Below are 24,765 nucleotides of genomic sequence, written 5' to 3'. Positions count from 1 at the left end.
TGGCATCCACAGTGTTGTATTACTGCCATCTACAGGTTTACCTGTGACTGTGCACTGACAGTTCTATCATTCTGTCGCTAAACAAACAGCTGATCACACCGAGGTGCTCGCTGACCACCAATATTTATTAGTTTGGTCCCACGTTTCCTTTCTTTTGCATATAACATAATGTCTTTTCTTCTCGCTTTACGTTACTGTAGTCGTTCTTTCACGTTTCATTCGCACACTCACATCCTCCATTTTTCTCTCCTGTTTCAAATTTGTATCTCACAATGCCTTACACGAACGGGGAAAGCCCACCACATCATGCAGGACATAGTATCTTGAATTGGGGTCATGGTGAAGCAGGAAAACATAGTGGAGAATTTAGGGCCACATGGCCCTAAATTCATTAATTGTTCTATTTAAAAAAGCCTAATAAAATTGGAAGTTTGTGATTCGAATTCAGTAGCTTTTGGTCCACTAAACAAAAATAACTGGATGTCAGGGAAATTTGTTTTTATGACCTACACTTGAAAAATCTGAAAGGCAGTCTACCTTTAAAGCTGCAGCTTTATTTCCTACAGAAGACGCCGGGATTATTTGCTAATTCTGCTGACTGAAATCATGTTTTCATGTTGTAAAGGTTCGACTGTTTGACCAAGACGATTAGAACAGACGGCTACTTTGGGATGTATCGAGGTACGTTGTCCCTCTCTGTTAACCTGTCTATTGTCATCTAATTTTGTTGTCATGTTTATATCCACTAAAACCACTGTCTTAATTCTAATTGCTATCTACTGCTCATAAATAGAAGAGTTAGAGTTATGAGTTGTATAAGGAACACAATCCCTGGGCTGGGGTGTGCAGTTCGAGGAAAGTAATCAGCGATAAAGTGATGTGATGCAGACCTTCATGAAACTGAGTTACTCTTGCCACATCAAAAATGATACTGTCTTGAAGAATTTAATTTCCAGTACACTTTCCTGTTTTGTATTGACCTTTAAAAAAAGGCTTATTAAATATTCACTCTTGCTTTCCCTCATGTTCCTTAATCCTTCACACACTTGTTCCAGGTGCTGCAGTGAACCTCACCCTTGTAACTCCAGAGAAAGCGATAAAACTTGCAGCCAATGATATCTTCAGACAGCAGCTCACCAAGGACGGGTCAGTCAGCATTCGGTTCGAATGGCATCATAAACCAAGCATTAAATAGCACGTTTATACGAAGAGTAATGCATGAGTGTGTATGAAAAGCTTGTTAGTAGTGAAGATTAGGTGCTCATGTGCTTTATATTTTCAACACAAACAGTTTTTAGACACTGATATAGTTAAGAGATCTGCTGACATGGTCACATGTTTGTGTGGTTTAAAGGAAGTTACCATTATGGGGCGAAATCCTCGCAGGCTGTGGGGCAGGAACCTGTCAGGTGGTGGTCACAACCCCGATGGAGATGCTAAAAATACAGCTGCAGGATGCCGGAAGGTTGGGTGAGTCACGGGTTTGATTACTCACCCCCTGAACAAGAAATATGTAAAATATGTACAGTTTCCTGGATCAGTTCTTTCTCAGCATTGAAATTCTTGGAAATTCTAACACCTGTCTTTTTGTTTGTCTCTACAGCGGCGCAGAAATCCGTGTCTGCCTCGGCTCCGGCCTCCTCGCCATCCCTGGCGTCTTCTCATCATGCTGCGGTGCGTCGCTCAGCCACAGCTATAACGCTGGAGCTGCTGAGGACGCAGGGCCTCCGGGGCCTGTACAAGGGCATAGGGGCCACTCTGCTCAGGTTGGACACACTTCCTCTGATACTTCAGACACATGGATGTCTTTTTATTGCTTGAAAATCTTGGCCTAATGGTTAGAGAAGCAGCTTTAGGACCAAAAGGTCGCTGGTTTGATTCCCTGGACCAGCAGGAATGGCTGAAATGCCCTTGAGCAAGGCACCTAACCCGTTATTGCTCCCCAGGCTGCTCGGGATATATTGTATGTTGCTCTGGATAAAAGCGTCTGCTAAATCTGTGTTTCTCAATCTGTGGACCGGTACCGGTCCGTGAGAAGATTACCGTCGGTCCGCAAGCCTGCCTCTGCACTAGTAGTCAGTATTATAATTTCAAACTACTGGTCACTGTCAATCAGATTATGTAGAAGAGCGATTGGCTGGCTCTGCTCTCAGTGCTTTTGTCACTGTGTGCCACGTAGCGTAAGTCCCGCCCCCCCATTCTAGAATGTTAAGCGTTCCCGCCCGCACGAGGTTGCACACTTGCACTTATTCATTCATTCAGTCCCAAGTCCAGTCATTCGCACACACACGCTTTATGAGAGCAATATTACGGCATGTTCAAAGCAAGCTACTCTTGACTCTTTCTTTGGAAAGAACCCATCTGACAGTGCAGATACACAACATGAGCCAGAGGCGAAAAAATATCACCCATTCACTCGCAATTACGACCCTTCTTACATACAATTCGGCTTTATTTCAAGTGATAGTTGTCTCCCAAAACCAATCTGTGTTATCTGCCAAACCATGCTAAGCAACGAAGCTATGAAGCCATCCAAATTACGCCAGCATTTGGAAACTAAACATTCGCATCTCAAGGATAAATCAGAGGATTTTTTCAGAAGAAAACGTGATGAATTGGCCACCCAAACTAAAGTGTTGAAAAGTAATTTGACCGAGAATGAAAAGCTAACAAAGGCATCATACATGATTTCACACCACATTTCCAAATGTCAGGCACCATTCACAATTGGGGAGAAGCTAATTATGCCTTCGATTGTTACTGCTTATAGTGAGGTGTTGGGTCTGGCTGCTGCAGCCAAAGTAAAAGAGATTCCTCTGTCAAATGACACGGTCTGTCGTTGAATTGACGATATGGTGGCAGACATCAAAATGCAAATTTTAGAAAGGGCGAAGTCGTCTGACTTGCCATTCAATTGGATGAGACCACGGATCTCTCTAACTTGGCTATGCTTCTGGTCTACATCAGATATGCTCATGAGGGCTGGTTTCATGAGGATTTTCTGTTTTGTAAGGTGCTTCCAGGGATCACAACCACTGGAGAAGTATTCCGTATGCTTGATGGGTACATCTCTGGGCATGGGTTGATATGGGGGCGTTGCGTCGGTGTCTGCACAGATGGGGCAGCGGCTATGACCGGCAGGCACAATGGAGTTGTTGCTCGGGTAAAAGCTTCTTCACCATCAGTGCAGGCAACGCACTGTGTTATTGATCGAGAGGTACTTGCCTCTAAACGCCTGTCCACAGAGCTTCATGAAGTTTTAAATCAAGTGGTCAAAATAGTGAACTTCATTAAGACCAATCCAACAAATTCCCGTCTATTTACAGCTCTGTGTGATGAGATGGGTGCAGATCATGTTCATCTGCTCTTGCACTCTGAGGTTCGTTGGCTGTCACGGGGTAAAGTGGTGAACAGAGTGTACGAGTTGAGGCATGAGGTTGAGGCATTCTTGACAAATAAATAGTCCAATCTTGCCGATCACCTGCGAGATCAGTCTTGGCTTATAAAGGTAGCTATATACTGTATATAGCTTTCTGATATCCTGGACCATTTCAATATGATCAACCTGTCGATCCAAGGCCAAGCGTGTGACATTTTTCAAGCCAATGATAAAATCATGGCTTTCAAAAAGAAGCTCTCAGTCTGGACCAACAGAGTTAATAGAGGTGTGTTTGACATGTTCGGCTGTCTGTCGTCTCTGGCTGATGAAGGTGTGGATTTGGGGCAGGTGTCGGCAGTGATCGCGCAACACCTTACCAAAACACTGGGTCATTTTGATTCATACTTCCCCTCAAAATCCCATCTCACGGAAAAGCAATGGGTAAGAGATCCATTCACCAACCCAGAAACGAGCGCTCTGCCACCTGTGGTGCAGGATAAACTTCTGGAGCTTTCGTGCGATGCTGGTCTGCAGTCGAGATTTGGTCGACTTTCTCTGTCTGAATTCTGGCTGTCATGCTGCGATAAATATCCCCAGCTGAGTGAGATGGCAGTGAAAACACTGATGCCTTTCCATTCAACATACCTCCGCGAGACCGCATTTTCACATTTGACAGCCACAAAGACAAAATACCGAAACAGGCTCAACTCAGAAAACGCGCTCCGAGTGGCCTTGTCACCCGGTCTTCCTCGTTTCGACCTGTTAGTGGCGAGAAAGCAGGCACATCCTTCGCATTAAAATGCTGACTTTTCTTTTACCAAATCTCTGTGGGTGACTGGGCCTGTCATTTGAGGTTAAAAGTCAGCACGTAGCCTACGTTCAGTTCTCTCTTCTTCATACTGGGACTGCGTAACCAGTCAGTATTAGGGCTACAGTGGGTCTTTAGGTTTCTCGGTTTGAGGTCACATGTTTCTGGTAGACTTTTTTATAAGTGTGTGTATGTTATCGAGGCACTGTTTGGCAGTGCTTCAAGTTCAAAGGTGTAGTTTAAAAAACAAATCTAAAACACAAAATTTAAAAAAAAAATCTTGGTTTAATGGTTCTTACGCAAATGGTAATAATATAATAATAATAATAATAATAATAATAATAATAATAATAGTCAAATTATTGGGCCGACATATCAGTATATTTACAACCCCGATTCTAAAAAAGTTGGGACAAAGTACAGACTGTAAATAAAAATGGAATGCAATGACGTGGAAGTTTCAACATTCCATATTTTATTCAGAAAAGAACATAGATGGCATATCAAATGTTTAAACTGAGAAAATCTCATCTCATTATCTCTAGCCACTTTATCCTGTTCTACAGGGTCGCAGGCAAGCTGGAGCCTATCCCAGCTGACTACGGGCGAAAGGCGGGGTACACCCTGGACAAGTCGCCAGGTCATCACAGGGCTGACACATAGACACAGACAACCATTCACACTCACATTCACACCTACGGTCAATTTAGAGTCACCAGTTAACCTAACCTGCATGTCTTTGGACTGTGGGGGAAACCGGAGCACCTGGAGGAAACCCACGCGGACACGGGGAGAACATGCAAACTCCGCACAGAAAGGCCCTCGCCGGCCACGGGGCTCGAACCCGGACCTTCTTGCTGTGAGGCGACAGCACTAACCACTACACCACCGTGCCGCCCTAAACTGAGAAAATGTATCATTTAAAGAGAAAAATTAGGTGATTTTAAATTTCATGACAACACATCTCAAAAAAGTTGGGACAAGGCCATGTTTCCCACTGTGAGACATCCCCTTTTCTCTTTACAACAGTCTGTAAACGTCTGGGGACTGAGGAGACAAGTTGCTCAAGTTTAGGGATAGGAATGCACTGCAAAAAATGATATCTTAGCAAGTGAAAATATCTTGAAAATAGTTGAAACGATTTAGCATTTCTTATTAGAAGAATACAAGACACCAATTCTGAGATTATTAAACCTAGTTCTAGATTGCAACCAACTTATTCTAAAGCCTAGGTCACGACTGGCCGTGCGATTTTTGGCGTTTCCCAAATCGCTGCGTTTTTTTTTGTTCACGGAGAAAGACGCACGTTGGCCGTAAGTTTGTCTTGCAACCTGAAAAAACGTAAGTGCCCGTAGAGTTTGTTTGACATGACAAAGAACCTCTGCGGCCGGTCTACGGCTCGAAAATCAGCACGTCACACGTGCGCCCTCCGTGTGTTTCACGCGCGCCCTCCATGCGTTTCTTGCGTTTTTTGCACATAGACCGGCCGTAGGAGCACGTACGGCTGGTTGTGACCGAGGCTTAAGATGTCTTACCAAGTGTAATTATCTTACTGCACTGGCAGATTATTTCACTTGATTATAGTCTAAATGTTCTCAAATTTATTATGTTTTTCCTTATATTAGGATGGCTAGTTTTTGCAGTGTGTTAACCCATTCTTGTATAATGTAGGATTCTAGTTGCTCAACTGTCTTAGATCTTTTTTGTTGTATCTTCCATTTTATGATGCGCCAAATGTTTTCTATGGGTGAAAGATCTGGACTGCAGGCTGGCCAGTTCAGTACCCGGACCCTTCTTCTACGCAGCCATGATGCTGTAATTGATGCAGTATGTGGTTTGGCATTGTCATGTTGGAAAATGCAAGGTCTTCCCTGAAAGAGACGTCGTCTGGATGGGAGCATATGTCGCTCTAGAACCTGGATATACCTTTCAGCATTGATGGTGTCTTTCCAGATGTGTAAGCTGCCCATGCCACACACACTAATGCAACCCCATACCATCAGAGATGCAGGCTTCTGAACTGAGCGCTGATAACAACTTGAGTCGTCCTTCTCCTCTTTAGTCCGAATGACACGGCGTCCCTGATTTCCATAAAGAACTTCAAATTTTGATTCGTCTGACCACAGAACAGTTTTCCACTTTGCCACAGTCCATTTTAAATGAGCCTTGGCCCAGAGAAGACGTCTGCACTTCTGGATCATGTTTAGATACGGCTTCTTCTTTGAACTATAGAGTTTTAGCTGGCAACGGCGGATGGCACGGTGAATTGTGTTCACAGATAATCTCATCTCATCTCATTATCTCTAGCCGCTTTATCCTTCTACAGGGTCGCAGGCAAGCTGGAGCCTATCCCAGCTGACTACGGGCGAAAGGCGGGGTACACCCTGGACAAGTCACCAGGTCATCACAGGGCTGACACATAGACACAGACAACCATTCACACTCACATTCACACCTACGGTCAATTTAGAGTCACCAGTTAACCTAACCTGCATGTCTTTGGACTGTGGGGGAAACTGGAGCACCCGGAGGAAACCCACGTGGACACGGGGAGAACATGCAAACTCCGCACAGAAAGGCCCTCGCCGGCCCCGGGGCTCGAACCCAGGACCTTCTTGCTGTGAGGCGACAGCACTAACCACTACACCACCGTGCCGCCCGTTCACAGATAATGTTCTCTGGAAATATTCCTGAGCCCATTTTGTGATTTCCAATACAGAAGCATGCCTGTATGTGATGCAGTGCCATCTAAGGGCCCGAAGATCACGGGCACCCAGTATGGTTTTCCGCCCTTGACCCTTATGTACAGAGATTCTTCCAGATTCTCTGAATCTTTTGATGATATTATGCACTGTAGATGATGATATGTTCAAACTCTTTGCAATTTTACGCTGTCGAACTCCTTTCTGATATTGCTCCACTATTTGTCGGCGCAAAATTAGGGGGATTGGTGATCCTCTTCCCATCTTTACTTCTGAGAGCCGCTGCCACTCCAAGATGCTCTTTTTTATACCCAGTCATGTTAATGACCTATTGCCAATTGACCTAATGAGTTGCAATTTGGTCGTCCAGCTGTTCCTTTTTTGTACCTTTAACTTTTCCAGCCTCTTATTGCCCCTGTCCCAACTTTTTTGAGATGTGTTGCTGTCATGAAATTTCAAATGAGCCAATATTTGGCATGAAATTTCAAAATGTCTCACTTAGTAATATAATTTTCCTTGTCGCTGGCCCAGTTATCAGCTTTGCTGCTTCACAGCTCCAGGGTCCTGGGTTCGAGCCTGAGTTCAAATTCCTGTGTGTGTACAATTTTGCATGCTCTCTCTGCTTTTACGAGGGTTTCCTTCAGGTTCTTTGGTTTCCCGTACTAACTAAAAACAGGCATATAAGCATATTAGCTGTGAAAAAAATTGCCTCTGCTCAAGATAAAGCATTTACTGAATGTGAATGAATGAATAAACTTGAATAGTGTGCCTTAATAATTGAAACATATACAGTATAATTGGGTGGCATGGTGGTGTAGTGGTTAGCACTGTCGCCTCACAGCAAGAAGGTTCTGGGTTCGAGTGCAGTGGCTGACGGGGGCCTTTCTGTATGGAGTTTGCATGTTCTCCCCGTGTCTCCGTGGGTTTCCTCCAGGTGCTACGGTTTCCCCCACAGTCCAAAGACATGCAGGTTAGGTTAATTCGTGACTCTAAATTGACCGTAGGTGTGAATGTGAGTGTGAATGGTTGTTTGTCTCTATGTGTCAGCCCTGCGATGACCTGACGACTTGTCCAGGGTGTACCCCGCCTCTTGCCCATAGTCAGCTGGATGGATACAGTATAATTGGACCTTGAGTCAGTCGGTGGTTCAGTGGGTAATGTTTCCGGTCCCTGGTTTGCTCCCGAGGTCATGGTTTCTGTCTATGTGGAGTTTATCATGCTCTCTTCCTATCCATGTGGGTTTCCATTGGCTTGGCTTGAGACTGCATTTGGTTACTATCAGAGGTGGACAGTAACAAAGTACATTTAGTTCAGTACTGTACTTAAGTACACTTTTTGAGTATCTGTACTTTACTCTAGTATTATTTTTGTTGGAAACTTATGACTAACTTCACTATGTTTGAAAGACAAATATCGTACTTTTTACTCCACTACATTTTTATCAAGGTCCTCGTTGCTCGTTACTATGAAGCAGCTTTGAAAGTGGATTTTTTTTCTTTTCTTTTCTAAAACGTGATTGGCTTTTTCACAGGTGACAATGAGACAGCCTTTCAGTAATCACCAGGGTCATGTCCATCGGCTGTATAAAATCAAGTTCAATGATTTCTCAGCAGTATTATTTGAACACGATCAGTTGATGGCAGAATGTAAGGAGGCGGTTCTTCTGGGGAATGCACGCCCCCATGGCTTTAGAACCCATGTTTCAGTTTTCTGCTTGGATTAAAGATTCGTTTCGTTTTAAATGTTTGCTTTGTTTGCCTAAAACGAACCCTATCACGGCCTACAAAAACTCGCCGTCCAACCTGTGGAACCATATTGAAGTATATAAATGTTTCATTCCAAGAGAAAGCTCGCAACAAAATTGTCTGTGCTTTTAGAGCTAACAATAACGTTGCAATAGCTATGCAGTCTGGTTAGTCAAATGACTTTCTATGGATTTGCCTGCCAAGTTGCTACAGCCTTGTCCATGGCTAACGTTAACACATAGCTAGTTAACTTGGACACTGTTAGTTAGCATGGAAAAATGGAGTTACGCTACCATGAATAACATTAACTTATCTGAAGTCCTTTCAGAAATACGTTTTAGCATAATCTTGCCAAATAAATAGAATGTAGAAATCTTTCTTTTCTAGTAGCGTTAGCTACCCAATATGATTTCAAGTTTGAAAAGAGTTTGTTAGCATGTCAGGTGAAGCTTCAGCTCTACAGGTTCTACAAGTTAGTCAGTAAATCCAGTAGGTTGCTTCAGAGGCGTTAGGTTTTGTAAGCGTTGTGGCAATAATACAACAATGCATTGACACAAAATGTACTTTTAATACTTAAGTATTTTTAAAAGTAAGTACTTCAGTACTTGAGTCAAAATTTGACTGGACAACTTTCACTTGTATCGGAGTAACATTTGACCAGTGGGATCTGTACTTTGACTTCAGTAATGAAGTTGGGTACTTTGTCCACCTCTGGTTACTATCCATTCAACTGCTATTTCTACTTCCACTGTAATATAAATTACAACAGAGTCTACCATATTTGTGCTTAAGGTGCAGTATTTGGATGCTAGGATGGTGGAATGTATTTGTGTTGAATGTTTCATGTTGTGACCAAACACCATGAAATATTCCTAATCCATGTCAATGTACAGTATATGGAGAATAAAATGGTTCTGATTCTGATCTAAGTGGTGATGAGGTCGTAGCACCATTTCGTCATGACATCTCTTTTGTAACTTTTTGGAAACTTCTTGTAAAGTCATGGCAAAAAAATTATTGTTAATTTTTTTGTGTGTGTATAAATTTGCAAACTTAAATCTTGTCTTTCCATCCAGGAAACATGTGGGATACAAACTTTTGCACTGTGTACAAAGTAAACTATCTTGTACATGAACCTGACCTTGCTGATAAAAATGATTCCTCTTTTCTCTGATTTCTCTCTTCTCCACTCAGGGATGTGCCGTTCTCGATGATCTATTTCCCGCTGTTTGCCAAATTTAACGCAGTGGGTCGGAGCGGCGCTCTTCCTCACGAGCACGCTCCTTTCCTGCAGTCCTTCGTTTCGGGATGCGCGGCTGGCTCGGTGGCGGCTGTGGCGGTCACTCCTCTGGACGGTGAGACTCAGGCAAGAGAAGAGTGGAGGATCACAGTGTGCACTCTCTCTTTCTCTATCTTTCTGTGCCGAACGTTTAGAAAAGATCAAAGAGAATTCAGACAGGAATTTTAGCTCGAGTTCGACACCCAGTTCAAGTTCAAGCAGGAGATTACATTCCTTTTATAATAAGCATATAATATAATATAACTACTACCATTATTATATACAAAGAAAGTGGTTGTGACAATATTGTGTAATCCTTTTCAGACATGTGAGAGCATGTCTAAATGCAGATGTAGAAGGACAAAAAGATTTTTTTTTATGTTTACTTATGAAAGGGTGCATTCAAGCATCTCAACAGCTCAATCTCAAACCCACAACTCATCACTTCTTCTCAAATAATATATAATTTGTCTTATAGGCATAACCACTTTAGATTAGTTTACACATAAGTCCCAAGTTTCCATCTTCCAAATGCTGGTCCATTTTTGAAGCGATCCCTCTTCAGCAGTCTCAGCCTCCATTAATCTTTCTTTTTTTTCATACAACTGTCTGTATGAAGTTGTGCATGTAATCCCTGAGTCTGTGTGGGTTTCCTCAGGGTTCTCCGGTTTCCTCCTGTAATGTCCGTGTAGCTGGGGCAGGACTTAATTGTGTTAATTCAGCATGTTGTTTATTTGGGCCTTTCCACAAATCATCATAGCGTAGGTCAAGACACATGAAGGCAGCATCTGATAGATCAATTTTTTAATCATAACCATAAGGTGGGAATTAATTAGAAAAAAAACCCAAAACCACTCATTCCAGGAATGAAAAAGGCACACATAAGTAACTAATGATAAACTTACATAAACTGCTGGACACAACCAGGTGACATGGTGGCAGAGTTGGACAAAGTCCCCAACTTCATTACTTAAGTCAAAGTACAGATCCCACTGGTCAAATGTGACTCCGATACAAGTGAAAGTTGTCCAGTCAAATTTTTACTTAAGTTAAAGTACTGAAGTGCTTGCTTTTAAAAATACTTAAGTATTAAAAGTATATTTTCTGTCAACACATCGTTGTATTATTGCCACAACGCTTACAAAACCTAATGCCGTTATCAAAGACAGAAATGTGAATTCACAAAATGCTGTGCCATCATGGTGGTTTAACATTAAGCTAGCTAGTCAGTGAGGCTCCACCTGACATGCTAGCAAATTCTTTTCAAACTCGAAATCATATCGGGTCGCTAACGTTACTAGAAAAGAAAGATTTCTACATTCTGTTTATTTGGCAAGATTATGCTAAAACATATTTCTGAAAGGACTTCAGATAAGTTAACGTTATTCATGTTAGCATAACTCCATTTTTACATGCTAACTAACAGTGTCCAAGTTAACTAGCTATGTGTTAGCATTAGCCGTGGACAAGGCTACAGCAACTTGGCGGGCAAATCCATAGAAAGTCATTTGACTAACCAGACCGCATAGCTATTGCAACGTTATCACTAGCTCTAAAACCATAGACAACTTCATTGCAAGCTTTCTCTTGGAATAAAAGGTTTACATCCCTCAATATGCTTCTGCAGGTTGGACGGCGAGTTTTTGTAGGCTGTGATGTGCTCTGTTTTAGGCAAACAAAGCAAACATTTAAAATGAAACGAATCTTTAATCCTTGCAGAAAACTGAAACATGGGTTCCAGGTATGGCCATGAGTGCATGCATTCTCTAGAAGAACCACCTCCTTCCATTCTGCCATCAACTGATCGTGTTCAAATAACGCTGCGGAGAAATCATTGAACTTGACTTTATCCAGTCTATGGACGTGATGTGACCCTAGTGATTACTGATCGACTCTCAGTGTCACCTGCAAAAAAATATATATATATATCATGTTTTAGAAAAGAAAAAAACATCCACTTTCAAAGCTACTTCATAGTAACGAGTAACGAGGACCGTGACAGAAATGTAGTGGAGTAAAAAGTACGATATTTTGCTTTCAAATGTAGTGAAGTTAGTCACAAGTTTCAAAAAAAAAAAATACTCAAGTAAAGTACAGATACTCAAAAAGTGTACAACCCCAATTCCGAAAAAGTTGGGACACTGTGTAAACTGTAAATAAAAACAAAAATGTGATAATTTGCAAATCATGGAAACCCTATATTTCTTTGAAAATAGTACAAAGACAGCAGATCACATGTTGAAACAGAAATTTTATTGTTTTTTGAAAAATATGTGCTCATTTTGAATTTGATGTCAGCAACACATTTCAAAAAAGTTGGGACAGGGGCGTGTCTACCACTGTGTTGCATCACCTCTACTTTTACCAACACTCTGTAAACGTTTGGGAACTGAGGAGACCAATTGCTGTAGTTTTGAAGGAGAAATGTTGTCCCAGTTTTGCATGAGACACAATTTCAGTTGCTCAACAGTTCGGTTCTCCTTTGTCATATTTTGAATCAGAATCACTTTTATTGCCAGGTATGTGGACACACACGAGGAATTTGACTCCGGTATCACTTAGCTCTCATAGTACAAAACAGATAAAAAGCGTATACACCAAACAAACAAACAAAAATTGGTGCAATAGGTGCATAGTGCAAAGTAATCCAGGTAAGTCAAGTATGAAATAGATAAATAAATATAAAGTATACAGTGTGCACAGAATGACGGTATGAGTGTGCAGATATTTTCCAAGTGATATTACTGATATATGAATCTGGATTTTAGCTGTTCATCACAGAAAGGATTTTCCCTTTTGGTGCAATATGGTGCATAGTGCAAAGATGAAATAGTAAATATAAATAAGTATAAATATAATATAAGTAACAGTGAGCACAGAATGACAGTATGAGTGTGCAGATATTTTCCAAGTGATATTACTGATGTATGAATCTGGATTTTAGCTGTTCATCACAGAGACAGCCTGAGGGAAAAACTATTCTTGTGTCTGGTTGTTTTTGCATACAGTGATCTATATCGCCTCCCTGAGGGGAGAAGTTTAAACAGTTTGTGACCAGGGTGCGATGGGTCCGCAGAGATGTTACCTGCCCGTTTCCTGACTCTGGACAAGTATAGGTCTTGGATGGAGGGCAGGTTGACACCAATAATTTTCTCTGCAGACCTTATTGTCCGTTGCAGTCTGTTCTTCTCCTGTTTGGTGACTGATCCAAGCCAAACAGTGATGGAAGAGCAAAGAACAGACTGAATGATGGCAGAGTAGAATTGTGTCAGCAGCTCCTTAGACAGGTTGAGCTTCCTGAGCTGGTGCAGAAAGTACAACCTCTGCTGAGCCTTTTTGATGATAGTGACTGTGTTGGTCTCCCACTTCAAGTCCCGAGAGATTGTTGAACCCAGAAACCTGAAGCTTTCAACAGCAGTCAGTGTTGTTGGTGATGGTGATGGGCAGCAGAGTGGGGGGGGCTCCTCCTAAAGTTCACTGTCATCTCCACAGTTTTGAGCGTGTTCAGCTCCAGATTGTTCTGGTCGCACCACCAGACCAGCCGTTCAACCTCCCGTCTGTGTGCAGACTCGTCACCATCTCGGATGAGGCCAATGACCGTTGTATTGTCCGCAAATTTCAGGAGTTTAATAGACAGGTCTCTTGAGGTGCAGTCGTTGGTATAAAGGGAGAAGAGCAGTGGGGAGAGCACACACCCTTGGGGGGCGCCAGTGCTGATAGTCCGAGTGCTGGATATGATGCTCCCCATCCTCACCTGCTGCTTCCTGTCAGTCAGGAAGTTTGTAATCCAATGACAGGTGGAGGAGGGCACAGTGAGCTGGGTGAGCTTGGTGTGGAGGATGTCTGGAACAATGGTGTTGAATGCCGAACTGAAGTCCACAAACAGGATCCTGGCATACGTCCCTGCAGTGGCAAGGTGTTGCAGGATGTAGTGTAGACCCATATTTATAGCATCATCCACTGACCTGTTTACCCGGTAGGCAAACTGCAGGGGGTCCAGCAGGGGGTCTGTGATGTCCTTCAGGTATGACAACACCAGTCTCTCGAAGGACTTCATGACTACAGATGTGAGGGCAACAGGCCTGTAGTCATTCAGTCCTGTGATATTGGTTTTCTTAGGAACCGGGATTATTGTGGAGCATTTGAAGCATGAGGAGACTTCACACAGCTCCAGGGATCTATTAAAGATCTGGGTGAAGATGGGAGCCAGCTGGTCAGCACAGACCTTCAGACAAGAGGGTGACACACCATCTGGGCCAGGTGCCTTCCTGATCTTCTGTCTGTGGAAAAGCTGACAGACATCCTCTTCACAGATCTTGAATGCTGGTGGGGGGTCAGAGGCGGGGGGGGTGGCAGAATGGCAGGGGGTGTAAATGGGTCTTTAATGACTGAAGGGGGAGAGGTGTGAATGTGTCGAATCTGCAGTAAAACACATTCAGCTCGTCAGCCAGTTGATGGTTCACTGCAGTGTTGGTGGATGGTCTCCTATAGTTAGTAATGTTCTGCAGGCTTCTCCACACTGACGTCGGATCGTTTGCTGAAAGGCTGTTTTTAATCTTATCAGCATAGCTCCTCTTAGCTGCTTTCACCTCCATTGTCAGTGTGTTTCTGGTCTGATTATACAGAACTCTGTCTCCACTTTTGTAGGCCTCTTCTTTGTTCTGACGAAGTTGCCTGAGTTTTGCAGTGAACCAGGGTTTATTGTTGTTGCAGAAGGTTTTGGTAGGCACACACATATCCTCACAAAAACTGAGGATGTGTGTGTGCCTATTGATTGAGGATTGAGTTTCATAATGCGCCAAATATTTTAAATGGGAGACAGGTCTGGATTGCAGGCAGGCCAGTTTAGCACCTGGACTCTTTTACTACAGAACCATGCAGTTTTAATATGTGCAGAAAGCCGTTTGGCATTGTCTTGCTGAAAGAAGGAAGGCCTTCCCTGAAAAATATTTTGTCTGGATGGCAGCATGTTGCTCTGAAACATGTATATATCATTCAGCATTCATGATGCCTTCCAAGATGTGCAAGCTACCCAATGTCACGTACATTAATGCACCCTCATACCATCACAGACGCTGGCTTTTGAACTGTGCACTGATAACAAGCCGGATGGTCCCTCTCCTTTTGGCCTGGAGGACGTGATGTCCAAGATTTCTAAAAAGAATTTCAGATTTCAATTCGTCAGATCTTGGGACAATTTTCCACTTTATCTCAGTCCATCGTAAAAGAGCTCGGGCCCAGAGAAGGTGGCGGTTTTTCTGGATATTGTTTATATCTGGTTTTAACTTGCATTTGTGGATGCAGTAATGAACTGTTTTCACAGATGATGGTTTTCTGAAGTGCTCCAGAGCCCATCCAGTGATTTCCACTACAGACATGTGTCTACTTTTAATGCAGTGTCGCCTGAGGGCCTGAAGATCACAGGCATCCAATGTCAGTTTTCAGCCTTGTCTCTTGCATACAGAGATTTCTTTTAATGATATTATGGACCATAGATGATGTGATCCCCAAATTCTTTGCAATTTTACATTGAGGAACATTATTCTTAAGTTGTTGTACTGTTTGCCCAAGCAGTCTTTTACAGAGCGATGAACCACTCCCCATCTTTACTTCTGAGAGACTCCACCTCTCTGGGATGCTCTTTTTATACCCAATCATTTTACTGACCTGTTGCAAATTAACCAAATTACTTTTTTTTCGCATTACACAACTTTTTCAGTCTTTTGTTGTCCCTGTCCCAAGTTTTCTGAAACGTGTTGCTGACATCAAATTCAAAATGAGCATATATTTTTCAAAAAACAATAAAATTTTTCAGTTTCAACATTTGATATGTTGTCTTTGTACTATTTTCAATGCAATATAGGGTTTTCATGATTTGCAAATTAGCGCATTCTGATTTTACTGATGTTTTACAGAGTCTCCCAACTTTTTTGGAATTGGGGTTGTACTTAAGTACAGTACTCAAGTAAATGCACTTCTTTACTATCCACCTCTGCATGGTGGAGACCAGGACCAGGAGGAAGTAAAACTAACAACATACTGTATATCAGAATGAAATGAAAAGCACCATGTTTTGAGGGGATTCGTGACACTACGTCCCAAAAAACGTTATTAGTTCTTATTTTCTCTCTTTTAATATTGTTAATATGGCAAAAAAAAAGCAGCTTGTTGGCCTAGAACCAAAGAAACAAAATTGATCATATGCTCTCTTCCTTGTCAATTATAGTGACATTAGAAAATCGTGGGCATCTATGAGCTCATGTATGTAGAAGACGGCGGATAGCGCTTTGCTCTAAGTGTGTTACGCTGCCTTGTGATGCAGCAAGCAGGAATTTAAAAAGATGTTGTTGGCAGGGTTTATGTGTCTCGAAGGAAGCATGTTAGCCCGTCTGCTACCTGTGGTATAATAGGAGGGAACTGGTAGGTGATCAGTTTAGGGAGAAACTGAAAGGAGAACATGTGATGTGACAGAGAAACTGGAAAGCATACAAGTGGTAAAAGTTTCAAGTGAAAGCTAATTCTGCGATAAAGGCTGAACACTGTAGGTAATCAGTATGCATTTTCCCCCAGTCATAAAGACTCGTCTTCAGACGCTGCAGAAAGGGGAAGGAGAAGATTCATACCGGGGCATCATCGACTGCACACGGTAAGATAACCTGTCTTAAATGTAAGTTTATTGGTTATTATTCCCCACTTTATCATGCAGAGATATGAGATATGGTAGATAGATATCGTAATGATATTTGTTAAAATATTGAAAACTCTGACTAGTTTTGGTTTCTTCTGGAATTCACAGGCGCATTCTGAGTCGAGAGGGACCGTCGGCCTTTCTTAAAGGAGCGACGTGTCGAGCGCTGGTCATTGCCCCGCTTTTTGGGATCGCACAAGGCATCTACTTCCTGGGTGTGGGTGAGCAGGTGATGAAGCTGCTGGGATAGAAATGAAGTCTTGTAGCAGTGAATCAGTGAACAAACACAGTGTACTGTTTGAATGCGTGACGAGAGGAGAGGGCCCGGGATTAGGGAAGAAATTAGTGTTTAGAATGAGAGAGATGGTCACTTACATAACCAAAGGAGTTCAAGAAAAAAATGAAATGGCTGTTCATGCTATCATAAGCGATGACATTGTACACTAATTGTTCCTCAAGGGTCTAAAAGATGTAAACAGTGTTCTTTGGGCAAAACAAGGTCCTGGTCTATCTGATGGTGTCTCATTCACTTGATTTGGGCTGATGATTTAGGTAAAACATGAAGGATGGAATATAAAATCCATCACTAGTACACTAGCAAAGGTTAGAATAAATAAATAAATAAATAAATAAATAGCGCATCAGTGAATCAAGTGGATCAGAGACCCAGACAGCTAAAGATGAAGAAAAGTACTTGGTGCTTTGGTTTTTAAGAGTGTTTATGACACAGTATAACAGACTTTATTCTATTCACATTCACTGGATATGAGCAATCGCGCACTCTGATTGGCTACTCTACTACTAGGATATCAGCTCATATACCATAAGTAGAGAAAAACAGAACGGCGGAACATTTTGCTGAACCAATCGAGGATAAAATAAAAACTCCACAAAAAAAAAGGTAACAGAATATGAAATAAAAGTATTTTATGGTAAGAACGTATCTTTTTTTATTTTTCAAGAATTATTATTATTATCGCATTTTTCACAAATTGCTCCTGTCATTTCGCCGGTTTCTTTACATTCTGAGCAGAAATGATTTTGTCGGACATTTTGTGTAAAGTTTTTACCTATTGAATTTGGAAAAAATTCAAAATGAAAATGCTCTGTTTCTCAAAATCCAGTGAATGTGAATAAAATAAAGCAGTTATTCCACTCAATCTCCTCGTACATGGCTTATAGCCGACTTGGTGCTACTCGCCTCGTTGACCATCAGCTCATGTACGACTTGATTTCGTGGAATAACTGTTAAATGTGTTTTAGGATCTGCTGCTGTGTTAATCTGTGCTTTAATCCTCAGTGTCGCTCAGCCTCACTCTGCCAGATTATGCGGTTAAAGCTAGGGTCTGCGATTTTTAATTTATAAATAATATTCAGCAACATTTACTTGCATTATGGCAGCTTTCATAAAATATCTAGCTTTGCTTAAAGAACTCAGTTCTCTGTGGCAGCCCAGACTTTCTAAACAGAAAAAAAAATTACGCGAACTATCAAAATCCAACCAATCAGGATACAGAGGCGTATCTACTTACCTCTTCGCCTTCTTTTCATTTTAATAGAGTTTTGCGACCTTGCAATGCATGAAAGTGGTGTTGCAGCGAGCAGCAAATAAATATATGGATTTTGTTAGAAGTGGATTTGTACAGTAAGCTCTCAGGAGCCTCGTATTAACCTTTATGTTCTGTTCTGGTTAATCAGATCAATAAAATATTTTTTTTTAAAGAAAAACAAGTTATTTTAATTTGGTGCTTGTCATTAGCGTACATTACATTACAGGCATTTAGCAGACGCTCTTATCCAGAACGATGTACAACAGGACCCCGATATACCCGCAGCAGGGGGCAGCCTAGGGAGCAGTAGGGGGTTACGTGCCCTGCTCAAGGGCACTTCAGCCATTCCTACTGGTCCAGGGAATCAAACCAGCAACCTTTTGGTCCCAAAGCTGCTTCTCTAACCTTTAGGCCATGACTTCTCCTTAAAACTCAGTACTACCTGTAAATATATATATTTTAATCCTTTTAATATTGCACAACTCACATTTTCTAGGAAGCATGCTGTTTTAAAATAACAGCATGGTGACATGATCCGGCCTGACACAAAACATATTTCCCGTTACCACCCTGAAGTTGATTATTTGCCTATAATAGAACAATCCTCAAGTGTTTTATTCCTCTTATACCATAGCAATTTTCCAATGATTAAAATTTTTATTAATTAAAGAATGACTCATATTTTTAAAATCCATTTATAGTTACATTTAATGTTGTGGAACGTGAAGCAAGTTACTTCCTGTCATAACAGGTGTAAAAAGTCGTTCCATCACCAGCATGTCTTCTTTCTCTGCCCTGAAGTTCATTACAAAGACAAAAAAAAAAAAAAATGCACATTTCTGAACCTCCATGTGTTGGTAAACAGGGACAACTATGAAGACGAGACGAGAGCCCGACCGATATAGGATTTTTAAGACTGATACCATTTTTGATACTTGAGTATTTAAGAATCCAATACTGATATAGCATCCTATTTTTTTAAAACACAAAACAAAGATTTTCCATAAAATTTGTGTAATTGTTTAAGCATTCTTACCAAGATACCATGACGTAATGCATTTTAAAATAACCTTGCTTTATTGTCACAAATACTACTTTGAACAAAAGTACAACTAAATATATTAACGTTTTGATAATAAGATGATCCCCATTGTGAGACACTCTGCAGGACTCTGCTTGGGTCAGCTGATTGTTGTGATTTGTGGTGTTCCAAATGCATGTGTTGCCAACAGTGGAGGTGCATTATGCCCTCTGGTGGACAAATTATGCAATGACAACACTCATCACATGGTTGAAGGTTCCATCTTTTATCTCTCCGTTTCTTTTTTAATTGTCATTTATCGGTCGTTATGAACACTGATGTTTTATTTGCAATTAGTTCATATCAGACAATAATACTGGCACGCTGATTTATCAGTCGGGCTCTACTGGAGACTCCTTCCTGAAATATCAAATAAATGTCTCCGTCTCCTTACAAAAAAGATTCCGTGCAAGTTGTTAATGATGACAAATTAGAACAAGTGCATATATATATAAAAATCTTGGAGTCCAAAATAATTTCATCTCATCTCATTATCTCTAGCCGCTTTATCCTGTTCTACAGGCAAGCTGGAGCCTATCCCAGCTGACTACGGGTGAAAGGCGGGGTACACCCTGGACAAGTCGCCAGGTCATCACAGGGCTGACACACAGACACCCATTCACACTCACATTCACACCTACGTTCAATTTAGAGTCACCAGTTAACCTAACCTGCATGTCTTTGGACTGTGGGGGAAACCGGAGCACCCGGAGGAAACCCACGCGGACACGGGGAGAACATGCAAACTCCACACAGAAAGGCCCTCGCCGGCCATGGGGCTCGAACCCGGACCTTCTTGCTGTGAGGCGACAGCGCTAACCACTACACCACCATGCCGCCCCACCATCAACCAGTAAAGAGTAAATAATAAAAATACAGTAAAGAGCCCTGTTCGACAACTGTAGTAATCCATATTATGTCAAGAACCATTCAAGTAAGTAAAGAGAAATAACAGTCAGTCATTACTTTAAGACATGAAGTGTCTTTTAGTTAATTAAAATAAAGAAAAAACATCGAATTTGAAGGCGTTTCCAAACTTTTGACTGGTACTGTACCCAGAGTAGTGCGCAGCTCTGCTACAGCACCCACGTGTCTTACTCAAGAGCACTTCAGCCATGATACACTCAACTCCCTTCACATTTTTCCTACCCATCCTGGGAATCAAACCGGCAACCCTTTGGGCCCAAGGCTGCTTCTCTAACCTTCAGGCTGCCCTGTAGGGATCCCATCATACGTCAGAGCAGGAGGCAAGAAACGAAAGACATGCTCCAGAATTATAACGTACACACCATTATCGGGCTGATGATCTTTTCCGCAAACATAAACCTTAACTTTAACACACCTGGAAAGGCTCAAGTGTCACCTCAAACCCGACCTGAGATCAGAGAAAGATAAAATATTAAAGATCGTATTCAAATATTATTAATTATCTTTTGCTTATACTAATCTTATATATGTTTGGCAATCTGCATTTGTTCTAAAAATCAAAACTAGGACTCTGATCTACTTTTTATGATCCTCATAATCTTCTAAAATAAATATATTTATCTATGTTACATATCTGTATAGCTGTACCCACTATAACACCAAAAAACTATACATTATCTCAAAGTAAACAGTTTTTATGAAGGATGACCAGAATATTGAGATTGTGGTCTGGTCACATGATGCTCATGCACCTCAAAGTCAAGAATGCAAAATAATCCACTTTTTTTTTTATTTAAAAATATATAGTAGGCTATATGTTATTTTTAAACATACAGACTCTGAGTATTAGTTCTGTACTGAATGGAGTAAAACGCACAAGTAACATCATAGTTAAAAAAAATACAAACAGAAATTTAATTTCTGGTTTAAAAAGACAGAGATGCGAACAAGCGCCACCTTGTGGCTGGATTTTACACTACAGTCTGACTGGAATCAGAGAGGATCAAGGTTGTTGTCTTTTTTTTATTCTTCTTCAATAATTTCATTGTATTCTATTTAAATCAGGTTTGACGTGAAAATCATGTACAGTGATTGTATATTCTGATTTTACACTTGTATCACTACATGCCTTTTAATTTTAACTTTTAATCTTTAAAAGTTTATGATATTTATCATGTTCTTTTTTTAATGTCCTTCAAAAAAGGTTCTCTTAAGGGTTCTTGAAGTTTAATGGTTTCAGCTTTCCAAAAAGGAAATGCTCTATTGTATGGTTTGATGTCCTTTAATGGTTCCTGCAGAGGGACAAACTGAAAAACCTTCCACCAGATATCGGAGACTTTATCTCAAATACCTGCTGAAAAAAAAAAAGGCAGTGTCGTTTCATGTAGAACATGACAGTATTTATATTTCCAGTGTCCACCATTACAACATTGGGCCTCATTCATCAATTTGGCTACGAATAGGAAGGATTTCTGGGAAAAACATTTGCATCCGATGTTTCGCTCCTGAGTTTGTGTAACTTTACATCATGTTTAAAACGATTCATTATTTCAATTACACACCCATTTAATGTGCATTCTGTTAAATATATTCATGACTTGAAAGAAAGTGATCCAAAACAATATAATAAGTCTAGCCATTCATTTAGAACAGAAGTAACGGCACCCTGTTAAAGGATGACAGGGTAGTGTTTTGTCTGTGGTATGTGATGAGCTGCAGTGGCTGAGCTGCATTATTGGAAGACTGTGTTTAGTCATCTTGTCATTTTTAGGTCTCTTCAAGTTTTATGGCCTTCAGGAAATGTAAATGGGCTTGGAAAAGGGAAGGGAAGAGAAGAGCAGGAAGAGACAAGCAGCAATGTGGCAACCAGAGTCAGTGAAATTTGATAACTTGGGGTGAATAACTGTTGGCGACGAGTTAAATTAATTTCAAATTTGAGTCGACGACAGTGGTGGCTCAAGAGTTAAGGCTCTGGGTTACTGATCTGAAGGTCATGCATTCAAGCCCAGCAATGACAAGCTGCTACTGTTGGGCCCTTGAGCAAGGCCCTTAACCCTCTCTGCTCCAGGAGCACTGTCACATGTACCCCCTTGTTGATGTCTGTAATACCAATGAGAGTGAAGGACACTATCAACTGACCAATGACACAAACACAGTTATAAATAAATATACAAAAGGGATACCTATAGGCAACCAGAACTTGGAATGTCCACTAGTAACCAATCCTAGTGAAGTGCTGCTTTGTGTTTAGCAAGCACACGAATAACTCTCCTCACTGAAGTGCAGATATAATGCTTCATGCTCTAAAATTTGTTTTAAACCATGCCCCACACACAATCTATCCAGCACCAGCTGTAGATCATGTTAAAAAAAAAATTGGACCACAAAGTGTCATGGCGCACTAGGAGTTGAGCCATTTTAAACCGAGATTTTAGAGCACGTAGCCACAAACTTTCCATAGATCATGTGGAGAAAAAAAAAAATTTTTTTGCAGCGCAAGGTCTCATGTCTGATCCAGTTTCTGTTGGTGACCCTCTGCCACAGCTATACAATCACACTTTGCATTTCCACAGACAAAATGCAGTCTAGTTCCAGCTTGTGCTTTCTTTTCAGCATCATTGTGACATTTACGAGGGGAAGTCAAAAAGTTCTAAGACCGATGTTATAATTTCAAAAAGGTGTGAAAGACGTCCCCCAGAACTCTACAAAGAAGGAATTCTCCGATGGAAACACCACTTGCAGAAATGCTTAGATTTAAATAGAGGATATGTAGAGAAAGAGCCTTGTTATTTTCATAAAGATTTTTCCAATTTGTCTTAGAACTTTTTGACTTTCCCTCGTACATGCTACACAATGAGGCATACTTCTTTAAAAACTGATAAATTTGATAAAAATAATACTTCTAAAACTAGCAAAATTACAAAGTAAACAAAGAATACATCACGCCGAGTTGCTCCAAGCAATCGCTACTCGACGTCATCGCATACGTCATTACCACAGGAAGCCCATCTGCAATTCTTTTTATTAAAAAAAAAAAAAAAAAAAAAAAGTTGTTTTTGTTCCCCCCCCCACAACTATTTGGTCTCTGAAAATGAAAAAATTTGGAGTTTTGAAACCTACAACTAATTTTACATAAAATTAGTTTGAAAATCAATCCGCTAAAGGATCCCGTTAAGAAAAATCAGCATTACCAAAACCTTTGTAAATCTGGCAGGAATTTTTATTTCATTTTACACATAACTTTACTGAACAACTGATAAATGAGGCCTGTTGTGTGTGAAAGCAATTACGTAATAAAACACGATTGTATATTATAATGCAGAATTGACGACAGGTACAGTTAACAGTATTGTGTCGACAAGAAACATGTCCATTATTTCAATACGATAAGTTATTTAATGTACATAATTTGATGTATGTGATGAATTGTTTGTACTAATCCCCTCACATGCGCACTCCAGGACAATGAAAGACACTGAAAAGAAAACTGCTTGGGTTTTTTTGTTGTTTTTTGGGTTGACCTTTGTATTGTAAAAAGTGATTTTAACAAATACTGAAATGCTTCCAAATATAGAAATAAAATATTGAATTTCCTCCTTAGTTTTATATTCACACTTGCACACAATGAAGCAGTGAAATAACGAACAAAAACAAGATACACAACAATTCCACGTTTAAGGCAGGGCAGAGTAAACATCCTGACACGTTCAGAAAGCTATTGCTTGAAGTTGTTAGCGAATTTAACCCTTTGTTTACAGTATAAATATCTGAGCCCTATTATCCATGATTGCATAGATCATACTGTACATTCACAGAGTTATATTTATAATTACGTGAGGCTCATGGTGAAGCACATCCTGTTTATAAATCGGAGCTCGCTTCAGTACACTGTACCCTTTTCCAGGAAGTCCAGTCATCAAAATCAGGACCACTTTCACAACCGAAGAAGAAAAGTTGTTCACACACAGACAGAGCGAGCCCTAATACACAGTGCAAACAAACTCAAAGACAGGCATGTTGAGGTTAAGTCTAATTCATTTCTATTCCTTTGGTCACGGTATCTGTTAATCCATGAACTTGCGGTTCTGGTTAACGCCGAATAGAGCCACTCGGATTTCAGGCATCATCTGGGAATGAAAAGGAAATACGATCCACAATCCAATCAGTTATTTTTAGACACATAATATTTTCAGATTACCATGATCACCTATTCTTACCAAGGTTCCTGAGATCACTGCAATGACATTTAAACAAAATGACCACAATTGTGTGTTTGCTTTTCCATTAAACGTCTTCATGCACCATCGTTACCTGCTGAGCCAGAAGATCCAGTCTGCTCTCCAGAGTGTTGGACACCTTGATCTTGCCGTTAGCATTATAAACCTCCACACCTCCAGAGCTGTTCACAATAAACCAACATGGATTCTCAATTAGGTGAGAGAGGCAGCTTTAAATCAGCAAATATACAAAAAGGCCACTTTGAGAGACTTTAGAGCGGCATGCTGCAAGAATAGTTAATGGAACAGGGGCGAGTGATGGAGCCTTAAGGCCTCTGCATGCTCTTGCGACAAGGCTTTCGCAGATAGCTTTTCGCAGACAGTTGTAA

General features: G+C 40.9%; 2 protein-coding genes across 5 annotated transcripts in view; one reads left to right on the top strand and one right to left on the bottom strand.

The window, feature by feature from the left end:
• The window catches only part of slc25a18 (solute carrier family 25 member 18), a 43,718-nt gene extending 19,966 nt beyond the window's left edge, over positions 1-23,752 (top strand). For all 4 annotated transcript variants that reach the window (XM_060928328.1, XM_060928325.1, XM_060928326.1 and 1 more), the window contains exons 4-10: positions 626-681; positions 1,056-1,146; positions 1,355-1,470; positions 1,604-1,766; positions 9,829-9,989; positions 16,484-16,559; positions 16,710-23,752. In XM_060928328.1, coding sequence (XP_060784311.1) covers positions 626-681; positions 1,056-1,146; positions 1,355-1,470; positions 1,604-1,766; positions 9,829-9,989; positions 16,484-16,559; positions 16,710-16,851 — 805 coding nt within the window. In that variant the 3' untranslated portion in view covers positions 16,852-23,752. The remainder of the gene's footprint in view (positions 1-625; positions 682-1,055; positions 1,147-1,354; positions 1,471-1,603; positions 1,767-9,828; positions 9,990-16,483; positions 16,560-16,709) is intronic.
• Positions 22,604-24,765, bottom strand: part of atp6v1e1a (ATPase H+ transporting V1 subunit E1a) — a 23,742-nt gene continuing 21,580 nt past the window's right edge. Inside the window, exons 8-9 of the mRNA XM_060928329.1 lie at positions 24,471-24,558; positions 22,604-24,286 (exon numbers count right to left, since the gene is read on the bottom strand). Coding sequence (XP_060784312.1) covers positions 24,224-24,286; positions 24,471-24,558 — 151 coding nt within the window. The 3' untranslated portion in view covers positions 22,604-24,223. The remainder of the gene's footprint in view (positions 24,287-24,470; positions 24,559-24,765) is intronic.

This window comes from Neoarius graeffei, chromosome 8, assembly GCF_027579695.1.
Source record: "Neoarius graeffei isolate fNeoGra1 chromosome 8, fNeoGra1.pri, whole genome shotgun sequence".
Classification (NCBI taxonomy): Eukaryota; Metazoa; Chordata; class Actinopteri; order Siluriformes; family Ariidae; genus Neoarius; species Neoarius graeffei.
The sequence above is the reverse complement of the archived record's forward strand: the minus strand, read 5'-3'. Positions and strand labels throughout refer to the sequence as shown.